This window comes from Danio rerio, chromosome 5, assembly GCF_052040795.2.
Source record: "Danio rerio strain M-AB ecotype USA chromosome 5, GRCz13ab, whole genome shotgun sequence".
Classification (NCBI taxonomy): domain Eukaryota; kingdom Metazoa; phylum Chordata; class Actinopteri; order Cypriniformes; family Danionidae; genus Danio; species Danio rerio.
Window position 1 is genome coordinate 56,006,319 of NC_141025.1, and position 15,763 is coordinate 56,022,081.

At 35.5% G+C, this 15,763-nt stretch overlaps 1 protein-coding gene across 2 annotated transcripts in view; it reads left to right on the forward strand.

The window, feature by feature from the left end:
• The window catches only part of cert1a (ceramide transporter 1a), a 51,081-nt gene that overhangs the window by 13,103 nt on the left and 22,215 nt on the right, over window positions 1-15,763 (forward strand). For both annotated transcript variants that reach the window (NM_001017914.5, NM_001281872.2), the window contains 2 exon segments: window positions 14,047-14,154; window positions 14,259-14,397. In NM_001017914.5, the coding sequence (NP_001017914.4) occupies window positions 14,047-14,154; window positions 14,259-14,397 (247 nt within the window).

A 15,763-nucleotide genomic window follows, 5' to 3' on the forward strand; every position in this document is an offset into this window, starting at 1 on the left:
GCAAATACATTTTATGAAGTAGTTCATACCTGGTATGTTAGCATCAGACTGCTGTCCATTCAAAGTAAACTGATGATATAATGCTCATGTTTTAGCCTGTAGGTTGTTTGCAATCACGTGGTTCCGGTGACACGCAAAATTCAGGGCAGGAAGTTAAAAACTGAATGAGAGACAAAGAGGAAAGGCAGTATTTTTGACATTTATACCATATTTAGAAGGAGATCTAAATAGCAAATAACCACATATGTTATGCATGATCATTATATCATGAAGAGGGCTGAGTTTTCTACTGAACTAAAGTATATTTGCCTGTCATCATGGCGGTAGATACTGTATAAACTATGTCGTATGAAAAAAATACTAAAGTGTTTGGAAGCATACTATAGATAATTACTTGAATTAAACTGTCGTAGTAATTATAGCTGTGGTACAACACGACTGTAGAAATAAAGAAATTCCAGAGGCTTCAATTTTCTGTGCTATAATTATATACCATAACAATGCACCACAGTTTACACTAATGTTATAGTATTTATTGCAGTTTATCAGTTTGCTATGCTACAGTATTCGGTAGCATTCATTAACAGAGTTGTACACATTATACACTTTACTATGTGATTCAAAAACATGTTTATTATAAATTACTATAGTTTTTTTTCCTCATGCGGATATGTTTCAGACATCACTAAATAACAGATGAAAGCATACCAAAGCATGGACATGCACGTAGTCTTCATTATTATTTATTCATTTATTTTTGTAAAGGGGGAAAGAGCTTAAGTATATTAACCGTTTAATTTTGCATTTCTTTTTTTGTTCGGTCAATAAACTTACTATCTACAAACATTCACCGCTGTTGCTGCGCATTTTTTGTTCACGTTATTGTTGTTTATTTCACCAAAACGCCAGTAAAGACTTGGATTATTGCAAGACAAGACTGAGATTTCATTGCAGCGATTACATGGCAGGGTACGTTGTTTATATTCTCCTGGATTTTGTGTAAGTGTATTTGTGTTTGTATCTGATTATTATATACCACATTAGCATGTTTATACACAGCTAGGCCCACATGGAATTCCGCAGATTTCTGCTGATTTTTAGCCCATTATTAATTCTGTTTATTTACTTGAGTAAATGTGTAAATCTGAATTTATTCAGTTTTTAATCAGTAATTTATTACTTTTTATTTATTATATTAAGGTTGTAATTATGATACTCCGGTGGATGCTCCCAAAATATTTCCGCAGAAATCCGCAGATTTTTACTAAAATTCTCCGCAGATATAGCAAAAAACTTCCTCCGATTCCGTCTGGCCTTACACACAGCTAGACCTGTATATAATCTTTATAAGTGCTGTCAAACAAATTATCACATTCAAAAAAGCTTGTAACGTTACTCATGGATGTATTAAGAATTTTTTTATTACATGCCGCCTTTTCTTTTGTTTTTCAGTCAGTTTCTTGAACTTTTCCTCCTTCATAAGTACAAAAATTTGAAAGTCTATAAAAGCTGTTCGGCATTTCTCATTTTGGCTCATTTAAACAACATTGAACATTTTGACGTCCTGATAGTGAATCCCATGTAGAAGAATCACTTCTTCTCCTCCTCCATCTGAGACTCATGCGTCATTAATGACGTCATGTGAAAACAACCTATTCTTTAAGGGAACACTTTTTTTACACTCCCCAACAGTTAAACAGTGTAGTTTTACCATTTTTGTACTCATTCTCCGGGTCTGGCAGTTGTACTTTTTGTTTAGCTTAGCATAAATCATTGAATCAGATTAGACCATTAGCATGATATTAGGCCTGTGTGTAGGTCTACTGTTGCTTAAAATGCTAAATTTTGTATAGTCATCATGGTAGACTTGAACAGACTTTCAATATGTCCTGTTTGTTAATTCACAGTAAAATGGTGACATCAAAATAATTATAAAGTTCAGTTATTATGTTTGAGACATGTGCTTATTAGACCATTTGTTTCCCTTGTAAAATCAGACATTTGTGTTTATTTGTGTTTATCAGATTTCTTCTTGCATTATGTTCAACATTATATAAGCTAGAATAGCTATACTGACACTGTAAAACATTTATTCACATGCACAACACTGTGTTAGCTATGAAAGAAGAAACAAATCAAATGCTTGTCATTATCATAATCGTAAAATGCGATTGATTATTTAAAGGATGTGCCGCCAGTTAATTTTTTACTTCCTAGTGCGGCTCATAGCTGCTGTTCCTGTGATAAAACACACACATGCAAATCGTTCTTTCAGCTTGGCTGTCAAACGATCGTTCTGTGCAAAAAACTGAATGTTATTTACAACTTTAATATATGTTATTCACAGCCTATGCAGCTTCTGTTCACTAAAGTAGCCTTCATTGGCATGCTGCGTGCACGGTAGCTCGTGGTCAGCTCATGTGTGATTTTGCGGCTGCAAATACATCATTACATGAAGACAGAAATTACATTTCTGGGTAATTTATACCTTATAAATATAGTATGTTACACTTTTAACGCCATTTGAAAGTGTTCATGTTCCTGTGAAGTGCAACTGCCTTTATGCTTCTCTCCTGACCTTGAAAATAGATTCTTATTATTATTTGTTTTTTTCCAATTAATCGTTGAAAATTGGCTAACTTGCATCAATATAACTTACTTGACCACCTGGTGGCACTGGAAGCATGTGTCGGTTTGATGTTACCTGGTTTAGGACTATTTTCAGGCACTGCCCAATATCATTGCGCCTGTTTTAGCCATGGTACGGCAGCAAACTTCCGTATCTATTACACCAGAATGAGAGTTCCTAGCCATATCAGCTAGAAAATAGCAACTTCTCATTTATCATCATTCTTAGTACATGATGTACACTACAGAATTGTCAAGCTTTAAATAGGAAGCTTATCACATCTCTTGGGTCATTTTTGAGTGAGATGCTGATCTGAATCTGACACATGCTGGTCTAAACTGATTAAATGATAAAGTGCCCCCACCAGACTCATGTGATCTGCTAAATGGATTCAAAAATGGTAAAACTCAGGGGAGTGGCAAATGAGCCTATTTCCAAAGTGTAACTTTAATTTAGCCAAAAAAAAAAATAAAAAAAATTGCACACACACACACTTGGATGTCCGAATTTAAAAATCATTTCGTTTTTTGGGTAGTGGTGGTGGAACCCAATAATTCAGGTTCAAACAACTGTTGTTAAATTCTTGAAAATAAATCTTAAATCGATAGTTCACTTATAAATCTAGATTTGCTGTTAATTTACTCACCTTTAGGCCATTACTGATGTGACTTTTCTTTCTTTAGTTAAACTTTTAGTTGAAACCATGCGGGTTGGTGAATCATCAAGCTAGTAGGTACTGGCACTTTGAGAGTCAAAAATAAAATAAAATAAAACAAATGTAAAGGCAAAACAAAATTAATATGCATATGCATACAGTGAGGTCTTATGAATTGAAACAATCAGCCTGTGGAGGAAATAGAACATTATTTGCATATTTTTTTTCTATTTTTAGTTCTGAAAAAAAAGTCTTGGGTAGCTGTATTATAAACAAATTAACAGCTGAGTTTTATTTCTCCAACAGATTCTCATGACTTAATATCAGATAAATGAAAAGTTGGTTTAGGCTGTAGAATGTGGTTTGTATTATGTTATAAATATTAATTGTATATCAATAATGTAATTTATTAGTAACAATTTTAAACAATTATTTCCCTCAAGAAATTTTAAATAGTTTAAATGTAGCGATAAAATAAATACATTTTGTATATAAAATGTTACATTGTATAATGGAGAAAAAAAAAATCTACATTATTCCTATACCTTGGTTTTTATATATAATCAAGATATACAAAATAAAGTTTATATATTTTTTACTCCATTATACAGTGTAACCTTTTTATGAGTCATCTAAAAAGAAGTAAATTTTATTTGTTTATTTTCAAATTTAAACTTAATTACTCGGTAAGGAATTTCTCTGACTCAATATTAAAAATCTTAATCTCAATGCAAATGCAAAAGAAATTAAACTTAAATTTTTTTACACATGCATTTGTTTTATGTAATAAAAATCAACTCTTGATTTTAAACATCATGTCGGCATCAGTGGTGTAGTGGTTGGTGTGTTGACACGAGCACTCTGGTGCTCACGTCAACCCGAGTTTGATTTCCGCCTCCATATTATCGCCTGTGCTGATCCTTGCCCTCTCTATGCTCCCCATGCTTTCCGGTTAACACTTTCTACTGACATATACAATAAAGGTGAAAAGAAAAACAATTATAATTATAAACTAAAGTTATAATTCAATTAAAATTATAATTATAAATTATTTATAATTAAAATTATAAACAACATATTTATCAAAAACACAATACATTTCAAAGCAATGGCTTCATATTGCATATATTCCACATGCTATTATTCTTATTCTTTTTATTTCAGTCACTAGGTTCAATAGTACAAAAGACAAAACACCTTAACCTGCTCCAAACACAAATAAAACTTTCTCACCAGCATATTTGCTTGAACATATAACTTTCAACGCTCCCTGTCCATATTATTACCAACACTATGCCCTAAATATTTAACAGTTTTTACTAACATTTAAAACTTGCCCTGACAAATAAAAATCTGGAAAAATCATACAGTATCTCTTTGTTCTTTGGTTCTATATGTCATACCGTATAAACACTATTGCACATCTTATTTCTGCCCATAATCTGCACAAGCATTAAGCAGCTGCTGAAAACCAGTGCTATTTGGGAAAAAGATAACCAACTCATAATGATTTAATATAGCATCACCAAGCACACAGTCAGTCCTACAATCACCTAATTCCTCAGACAATTAATTCATGTAGATAGGCATTTGTGAGCAAATGTAATTAACTTAGATGAAAATATCAAAGGTAAAGGTATTTATTTACAGTAAATACACTAGGCTTGTATCACATGCACATCATGTGCACCTGTCATGCTGCTATTGTCTTCTATGTTAATGCAGGAGCAGCAACTGCAATAATTTACTTGGGTTGAATTTTTAGTACCCGTGGTTTGCTACATTTGACAAACTTTGCAGCGCTGAAGCAATTCTGAGCTATCTGAGTGACATGTTGTGGCTATGATTCATTTGAATGAGGAGAACTGAGAGATTTATTCCATAAGAGAAGTCTGGTAGTGGTTTGCAGTGACGTATCAGGTCTTGAGAGAGATTTACAAAGGGAGGGTCCCGAGGAATGTGCTGAATTGAAAGGCTCTCGTATGTGCGAGTAGAGCAGAACTCAGAATAAAAGGAGTGGAGCTGTTTCTACACAGCTGGTGTTTGGATCCAGAAAAGGGCGTGTGAATATGTGAATATACAGTTGTGTTTATCTGACAGTGAGTGGGTGAGCTTGGCCATTTAGGCAGTTATGTAGCAGATATGTTTCTTAGAGTGTATCATAATTTGTTTTGGTTTTAATATTTGTGTGTTGAAGTATGCGGTTGGTCTAAAAGAGACCATGTTAAGCTCTTTGCTTGTTTTGAAGGTCATTAAGGGCGTAAACTAAAGCTCTATGGAGTTATGAGAACTGTACGGTTTGTTTAAATGTTGAATTACTAAGTCTGTTTGAGAACATTGTAATCCTGGTAAACAAACACAGAAGAGCTACTTAATAATACAAACGTTTTAGTGCTGCATTGATAGCCACTTCTGCCATCTGCTGGTGAAGAGAGCTACTGCAGGTGTCATGTGACTGAAAGTCTGTTTGCATGACTCCAGACTGTGAGCCTTCCTTATTTCCTGAATGATCGAACTGTTCGTCCAAAAATTGCAATGAAAGATCACATCATTTTACTTTTTACGCTAAAATGTTTGCAGAATGTCCGTGATGCACTTTTCTGTTAAGAAAGGGGAGTAAATGCATAAAAAGACAAAGTCATAATTGATGGCTGTTGCTCGCTATTAATATTTGACTGTCCTACACTACCTGACAAAAGAACAACATTATAGAATCAGTCTGCCTAAAGAATTCTCCATATTCACAGCTGAAGCCCGCACTTTACTTTTAGCATTGGAGTATATAGAAAATGCCCAACAAAAGGAATCCATCATTTTTACAGACTCAAAATCATGCCTCCAAGTTATGGAATCTTCAACGAATGATCATCCTTTGATTGACAATATTTTAACTAAAGTTCACCAACTACAAAATCAATTTTATCACATCATTTTTTGCTGGGTTCCAGGACATGTCGGACTTTTAGGCAATGAGCGAGCTGATGCAGCTGCTAAAGATGCTTTGAAACAAGTAATTAACAAATGGCCAATTCCTCCGTCAGAGATGAAACCTTTTATCAACGCTTACATTTTAAACAATTGGCAAAAGGAATGGGATGCATTAGAAAACAATAAATTACATGAAATCCAACCTGAAGTTTCACACAGAATTTTAAGACATTTTAAGAATCGATTTGATCAAGTAGTTTTTACCAGATGTCGTATTGGGCATACGAGAATAACACATGGTTTTTTGCTCAAAGGTGAAAACCCTACTTAGTGTTTGTGCTGCAAAACTCCTCTTACTGTAAAACATATTTTACTGAACTGTCCTGCTTTTAATGATTCCAGAAGGACTTTTTATGAAATGAACTCTTTTAAGGACATTTTTGACAAAGTGAAACCAGAAAAGATTTTAGAATTTTTATCATGTATTAACACAAAAAATCTTATTTAATTTATGTTTTATTTTGTTTGTTGATTTTTAAATTGTATTTTTATTGAAAGATTCTTGCCATGAAGATAGCCTTGGTTGCTGACATGGCATTAAATAAAAAATACATTACATTACATTACCTGACCATAGTCTTGTCTTCAATCTCAGTTATAAGAGCAACACATAATAATTTGACTTCTAGTTGAACATTTGAAGTGGCAGAAGGTAGATATTTCAGATGAATCATCTGTTGAACTGCATCTCAATCATCACAAATACTGCAGAAAGACAGATTAGAACCTGGAAATCAGTCAAGTTTGGTGAAGGAAAAATCATGGTTTGGGGTTACATTCAGTATGGGGAAGAGATCTAGAGTGGATGGCATCATCAACAGCCTGAGGTATCAAGACATTTGTGCTGCCCATTACATTACAAACCACAGGAGAGGGCGAATTCCTCCGCAGGTTAGCGCTCTTTCTCAAACTTCAGCCTCCACATCAAAGTTCCTGAAAGCAGAGAAGGTCAAGGTGCTCCAGTATTGTCCAGCCCAGTCACCAGAAATGAACATTATCGAGCATAACTGGGTTAAGATGGAGGACGCATTAAAGTTAAACCCAAAGAATCCTAATGAACTCAGAGAGTCCTGCAAGAACGCTTTCTTAGCCATGCCAGATGACTTTATTAATAAGTTATTTAAGTTGTTGAACAAACTGAGCATTGAGCAAAGTTAGACCTTACTGTCCTAATGAAATAATTACAAATCAAGGTATGATCATTTTATTTTGGTAAAATAAATATTGGTAATAATTTGGTAATAATAATCTAGAGGCCTTTGCCTTTCCTATAAGCCACTTCTGATACCAAATGATCAACTAGAAGTTGTTATTTGTTTTTTTCTAAAACATTGATAGGCGACAAGACTTTTGGCAGGTAGGGTACATGGTTCTCATTCCCACTTTCAATTAAAATGTTCAATTAATTTCTTCTATTTTGTCATGGCTATATGTGCTGAATAATGCGATATTCAATATGTGATACAATAGAAAGAAATGAATATAATCAACATACATTCATACTATTTGCAAAGCATCACTGCAACTTCTGTAAGTGATCGGTTTTACTGTTGCATAGAACAAATCAGACATTTCGACAATATAAGCATACAAAAACAAAGAAATATCACACAGATGATGTAGTTTTAGCGACCTGAAAACATCAGGAGCAATCAGAAAAGCAAAAAATAGTTTTGTGAAGGTTGAAACAGAGTGGAGTTATTGCTTTCTTGACATGGCTTGCTTAATCATAAAGTGTTTCAGCATCGATACTAAAATCATTGCAGATTTTTGGATAAGAAAACCAGCATGTCCACTCTGCTTGGTTTCACAGATGTGCTTTGACATGTAACTTCATCACTGGAAATGAAAAGAGGGTGTGCTAATAGCAGGCACACAAAGATACTTGTGTATTAATTCATTCATTTGTTACAAACCATTGTGGAATGCATAGTGCAATATATGACAGAGTTTTCATGAGTCATTTTTTCTTGTTTTGTTCATTGTTTTCAGGGGTCGTCAAACTTCCTCAAACATGCCCCTAATATAACAATGCTAGTGATTGGCAACCCCTACTATCCTCAGAGGTGGTTATAAATATACAAATGCTGCAAACAATGGCATATACACTCCAATAGAATTATATAAATACAAGCATATTGACAACACAAAAGACTAGTCTTATTTTTTAGCCATTTAGTTTGTTTAATTTCAACATTATCCTTGCGCAATGAGATTGCTGAGCTGAATTTTTGGAGCACTGCAAGTCCATTTTTGGTTTAAATTTGGAGACCACCAATCAGAAATCATTCTCCATGTAACTTGTATTTACTTTTAATGTACATGAGTGCCGTACAGGTGTTGGAAAGATAGCGTAAAATCAGTCTGCCGCAAACCACACTGTTACTGTCTTGTTAATCTAATGTAATCACCCAAGAGGTCAAAATCCAATGAATAAAAGCAAAAGACTGATGGTATTTTATTTGCATGTTGATTTTATATATAACTTTTAGATATGATCCCAATATGATAATTTTAATGATTTATTCAAATATATTTAATTGAAAATCAACAAACAATCCCCCCACCTACCCTCAGTGTGCAACATATAGCAAACTAGAGCTGCATGATATCGGAAAAATTTAACATTGCAGTATTTTGTTATGTTGCTGTATATGTTGCAATGTTAATTTCACCAGCTGACTTGAATATCTCTAATAATAATTATATGTCAAATAATCAAGCATAGTCTTCGTTGTATAAATAATTCAGTAAATGCATAATATTTGTTATTAAAGTTACAAATGGTATAGTTTCTTAAGGCTGATTTAAACTTCTGCGACAAGGGCATGTGTATGCTCCGTCACAGTCCTCTCGTGGTCGCATAGCCCTCGACTTGGTCGTCGCTGACGTTGACACGCACCACTCAAAAAATGTAACTATACGTCACAACGATGCATAGGGCAACCTTTGTGATTGGCCGGCTTTGTAACTGTGACCAATGTGGGCGGGGTTGTGAGCCACGTGAACCCGTTGGAGCGAGTGTTTACAAGTGTTGAGTCACGTGAATGAGCTCTAGATGGAAACTTTTGTTTTGTGTTTACCTTATGATTAATAAGCTAGTTTTAGCTACTTGTACATTAAGGTAGCTTTCAGAAAAAACAAAACACCTGCTAAGAAACACGACAAAGAGGAACATAAAACCCTACTCCCAGCTAGCGCTTCAAAAGTATTATTGTAGAATAGCAAAACAGTACTCAGAAGTATAAATGATCGACTACGCGCAAGACGGACACCTTGGGTCACGCCAATCACTCAATGCAGAAGTATAAATCAGCCTTTAGGCCTGAATGCTTGTAAAATTTGAATAGTATCAGGCGTCAGAAACATATGCAAATGATAAATTATAATCCAGTTGACTTAATGTTAACATTAACATAATATTTTTTTTCATAAAGCTGGGTTGAAATCATGTGAATTTTTTTTAAAAGCACTGTAAAATAGCATTACTGTAATATTTATGCATATATTATTTGTTTATCTAGTACCACAAAAAAGCACTGCAAAAAATACAGTACATCTAGACTCATGTTCATCTATCACCTCACAATCTCTTATCTTAACCACAATGAAACTGATAAATCTGTTGTTTTGACCTTCCTCTTCTTCCTGTTTGCTGCGGCTTCAAATCTAAACATGTTATTTGATTCAGCAAGCAGAAGAGCGCAGTAGAGAGGCTGTTGTCGTTCAGATCAGCATTGTTTATCGCGACTCCCTGTTCACAGAGGTGAGCTGGTATGTGTACATGTGTGGGTGATGGCCATTTTCCGCTCTCAGGCGTCCAGCTGCCTGAATAATGCATGAGTGTATTCAGTCATCTGAAGAGGCTGCTTTAAAGCCCCGCACAGCACAAAAAAACTCTGAACCTATATAAAGGGGCTTGTTTGGATCTGGAACTTAGGATGCGGGTCTTATTGAAGACTTTAAATGCACTGGTCCACTTTAAGAAGAGCGCTGATCTGAGAACAGCACAAGAGAAAGAGACAAGCGCACACGCCCATTAGCATCTGAGGATTGATGCTCTCGCACATACACTTGAACGCTACAAAATTACACACCGACAAAGTGGCAGTCGAGGTTTCTGGATGATTAATGCAGATTTTATTACAGTTAGGTGAGTGCAGCGTGTGCGGCAGCTCTGGGAATTTCAGTGCCTGCATGGTTTCTATCTCTCTCTCTCACTCTCTCTCGCTCTCTCACTCGCTCTGTCTCTTACTCTGCTCCACATGCTTTGCAGACCCACACCCTCAGTCTCGCTGCCTTTACACCGCTTCAGAAACCCACTTCTTGTTACTTCTTCACATCATTACAAATGCTAATGTATTTATCACTCCATTAAAGCTGCCAAAGGTATGAAACTTTTCTTTTCCTTTATTCCTGCCTGACCATGTGCTTGTGAGTAGTCTGCAGTCAGAGGACTGGGGATTCTGGGAGTGTCCAGCAGGAGAATTTTTTGTCCAGAGAGTGACCCAAGCTGTCTGGGGTTTTCAAGCAAGAGAACTGGGAATTACTTTGGTTCAGACTTAGAACTGTAAATTCTTGAAGCTTTTAAGGAAAACTAGGTGTCCTTGAAGCATCCAAAAACGGTACTGGGAATTCTTGGAGCAACCAAAGAGAAAAACTGGGAATTCTTTGAGTGTCTAGAGACGGAACTGGGATAATTTGGAGTACACGGAAAGAGAATAGAGAATCCTTAAAGTGTCCAGCCAAAAAACGAGGAATGATTGGAGCATTTTGAGAGATACCTGGGAATTTTTGAGTGTCCAACGACAGAACAGGGAATTTGTAAGCTAAAAACAGGAATTCTTGGAGTGTCCAGAGACAGAACTGGGAATCATTGGATTGTCCGGAAAGAGAAAAGAAAATCCTTGCAGTGTCCAGAAAAAAACTGGGATTTGTTGGAAAAGTCAGAGAGAAAACTGGGAATTCTTAGTGTGCAGAGACAGAACTTGGATTTTTTTAAGCTTCCAAAGAGAACTAGGAAATGCTTATTGTCTAGAGACTGTACTGACAATTCTTGAAGCAACAAGAAAGGAAAAACTGAATTCTTCAATTGCCCAACTGAGAATTATTGCAGTGTCCAGAGAGAGAATTTTAAAATCTCTAAGCACCCAAAAAGAAAACTTGAGTGCCCAAGAAATTATTTGAGTGTCCTGAGACAGTACTATGAATTTTTGGAGTGCCCAGAAAGAGAGCTCCAAATCAGTTTCAAGAGAGGAAAACTTTACATTTTTAACCACCCAGAGAGCCCAAGAAATTCTTTAAGTGTCCCGAAACAGAATTGGCAATTCTTGGAGTACCTACATAGAGTATTACAAATTCTTTGAGTGTCCAGAAAGAAAGTATGGACCTCTTGAAGCCTTCTCAGAGAGAAAACTAGGAATTCTTAGAGTGTCTAGACATAGAACTGGGATTTTTTGACCTTCCAAAGAGAACTGGGAGTCCTTGAAGTGTCTCATGTGAGGACTGTCAATTCTTTAAGAGCCTACTTAGAGAACAGGGAAATTTTGAAGCACCAACAGCAAAACCTGAGAATTCTTGCTGTATCCTGCAACAGCACTTTGTATTCTTGAATTGTAAAGAGTGAGAACAGAATTCTTGAAGCACCCACCTTAAGCACCCACTAGGAATTCTTGGACTGTCTTGGGAAAGTACTGGGACATCTAGGATCATCTGGAAATTCGTGGTCATGGTGGGGCCAACTACTCAGGACTGCAGCAGCGGCTTGTCCTGCTTTGGCTGCTGGAATGGGCGAATGGTGGGATTTAATACATTAGCATTTTTAACTCTAGTCATTTACTTGTTTCTTATCCCATCCCTCACACTCACTCAATCATTCATCATGATTTCATGACCACTGACATCCTTTTGGTTGGGGAATTTAATTATAGTAATCGCTTTCATTATTTATCGACTGAACCATGCAGGACTGAGACAGACTTTTTTTAAGCTTTTGCTGAAATATGGTTGTGTAGCAGTTTTTATGGATGCTCCATTTGTAGATGCATTTAAATTTCTGCCCAATCTGTCATTGGCTATTAGTTTAACCACTTTGTGAAATGAAATCTTTCACAAGCTGAGTGTCAGCATTTTTACGGTTGATTCATGGTACTGAATGCAGGACTCATTCAGTCAGATTCGGTGTCTTCTGACCACATGGCTAAATTTGAATACTGATTTTCCTTATTTACCATTTAAAAGGATTAAGGACCGTTAGTTCTTTTGGAAGTTTGTCATGATCGTCAAGTAATGCATTTATTCAAAAATGCAGTAAAAAAATGTATTTAAATTACTAGAAAATGTAACACTTTAGACATTTTAAGATTTTTTGCTAGCATTATTTTCCTTTAAAAGTATTAAGTACTTTTTTGTATGGACGTGTGCATTATCAGACTTTCAGAATCTGATACAAGACTTTCCTTTTCTTGAAATGATACTGAACTGCATGTCGCATAATTTCCATCTATACCTGCATAGCTTCTTGTTTATCTCAGATTGCTCATCCTGACAACAACCTCCAAGTAACCGCACTTAGAGTATTTTGATACTGCTGTCAAATTGAGAAGGTGTAGAGGAAATTTTTCTTTTTTGTTAATGCAGCCTCTGTTACATTGTCAGGTGATATAACAGGTCAAATCAGCAGTGTGGTTTAAAACCAAGCAACAGCAGTTTTGTTACCTTTATTCATGCCATTGTATGTCATTTAAAGAGACCAATTTGTTTGTTTATTCTTTTTTTATTTGATTGTTAGGAGTAATTTGATTCAGAAGTTTTATGATGCATATTAATAGTTAATTGTTTTCTTCAGTGAAGATTTAAAAAATTTAAAGGCCACCTATTTTACCCCTCTTTCAAGTTGTAACAAGCCTTTGGTGTCTCCAGAATGTGTCTGTAAAGTTTCAGCTCAAAACATCTGTCAGATTATTTATTATATAATGTAGAATCAGCCCATTTTGGTGTCTGAGTACAGTTTAGCTGTTTTTGTAGCATGTGGCTTTAAATGCAAATCAGCTGCTTCTCCCTGCCCACCGCTCCGACATGCGTGCCTGCTTCTCATGTGTTACGTCAGATAAACAGCAGTCAGTGACAGAGACAGACACGGATGAAGCTGACAAAAGGTCACTAGTCCTTAAATTTATTTGATGTATTTGTGGTGGAGTTTATTCAAGCTTCTGAAATGATGAATCTTACACATGCCATTTGCAGTACACGCACATATATATATAAATACACGTTTACTGAAACCTTGCGGCCATGGTGATTTTATTGGTTAAGAATAACATATCAATTTTACTGTCTTTATTACAAACATGCTTTGTTTTAAACACGTTTTAAACTTATTAAATACATTTTTGAGGTGCAGCTAATCACAGAGAGTTGCAACATTGTTTTAATCCCAGTTTCTCTGCAAAAAAATGTTTTGTGGACGTGTATATGCGTTATGGAGACATGGCACCGGTCAATCAATTTAGTGTGCGGGAACAACCGCATTCCTACGTCATGATGGGGTGGGCCTCAAAATGACTATAAAATAAAAAATGTCATCTATCATTCAATAATTGACAATCTTATGCATTTATACAGCAACTTAATTTCTAAACAAGTTTCAGTATGGCTCAGTTCTGTCCATTTCCATCTTCAAATTGCACAGCTTCAACCTCAACACCTAAAGTTACCTCAGGAAGTTACCTAACTCTCTCTCTTTTCTTTTTTTTATGCTGTATTTTTTGTTCAGGCTGAGTCAGGCTATGGGTCTGAGAGCAGTCTGCGGCGCCATGGCTCTTTACTGTCCCTCACCTCTGCTGCCAGTGGCCTCTCCACCGCCTCCGCATCCTCCTTCAAGGTAAGCACCAGCCTCCACAGCTCAAACACCTCCACATTTCATCAAGTTAAACTTCATCTATATTTTTATCAAAATTTAATTTCGATTTGAAACCTTTTGAACAGAAAGCGTATAGCCTGCAGGAGAAGCTAGCAGAGATGGAGACCTTCCGGGACATTCTTTGCAGGCAGGTGGACACACTGCAAAAGTATTTTGACAACTGCGCAGACAATGAAAGTAAAGATGAGCTCCACAGGGACAAAGGTGAGGAAAACGGTTTTGTAATACAGAATTCTTATTTAAAGAGTTTGTTTTTTTGCCATTTTATACCTTTTTAATTTTTTTGTGTGCTTTGGCTGGGCGATATGACATACACATATCTTATGTCACAATATAAGTCATCTCATATCCTGATAATCATATATATGAGCAATATCACACTCGTAGCAGTGCGATATGGGTGTACTGTAAGTTAACACTGGTCGAAGGTGTGTATTTATCATCCCACCAGTGAAGATATACAGCTATATTGAATTGCTTCGAGTGTGATATTGTATGTATACAACAGTTCGATGACATAATCCTTTATATAAAAAAGAAAATCAAACACAAAGAGTCTAAAAATCTTTTTATATGAGAAATCACCATCTTCCACTGTTTATTTACATCTGTAGCTGACCATCAGAACAGCAGAAACTGTTACTACTTCACAAACATCATTTTAGAGCTATGATTCTGTAGCGTAATGTCCACAATGATGACAAAACAGGTGATTTTGCTCACATTTTAAGATTATAATTAAGGCTGGGCGATTAATCAAAGTAATCGAAATTGACATTCAGAATCTGTAATCGATTAAATTTTTCTTTGTACATTTTTTCAATTACTTTGCCCACAGCTTGTGAGATCACGTGACCCCACTTCGTTATGTTGCATTATTCCATCAACATGTCGATCGTGGACAACTGAGCAACAAGTACAGCTTGTACCAAAGAAATATGCATATATATATATATATATATATATATATATATATATATATATATATATATATATATACTGTAAAATAAACGTTTAAATAATCGTTTATTAATAGTTAAAATGTTCAATTAATCGAGATTTTGATTTTAGGCCAAATCGCCCAGCCCTAATAATAAGGCTAAACAACATGAAATACCATCAGTCTAGAGACATTTCCCAGTATTTCTCGGTTCGATCGGGGTATTACAATAATTATTCCCCCCAAAAAAAACAAAAAAAGCAGACACTACCAGATCACTATCGTATAAAAACAGCACTGCGAGAGAACGACTTGGAAAGTCACTTACCAGTTTTTTATTGATTTAATCAGCTATAGTTTAAAATTACACTGTTTTTCACCTCTAAGGACTTAATATGCAGTGTCTGTCGATATCTTATGGTGGAACTTTTTGCTTAATCTCCAAAATATAAAGATTTAAAATAGTCACTGTCCTTATAAATAAAATGCATAGTTGCAATCTAAACAACTACATTCTGCCCTAAAAAGCATCAAAAGTGCATTATGTTTTCCAACAGCTGCAATGTTTGTCAAACTGTAGTAAGTTTATTGATTTGCTGTCACTCGCACACGCTGGCGGAGTAAAGCCTA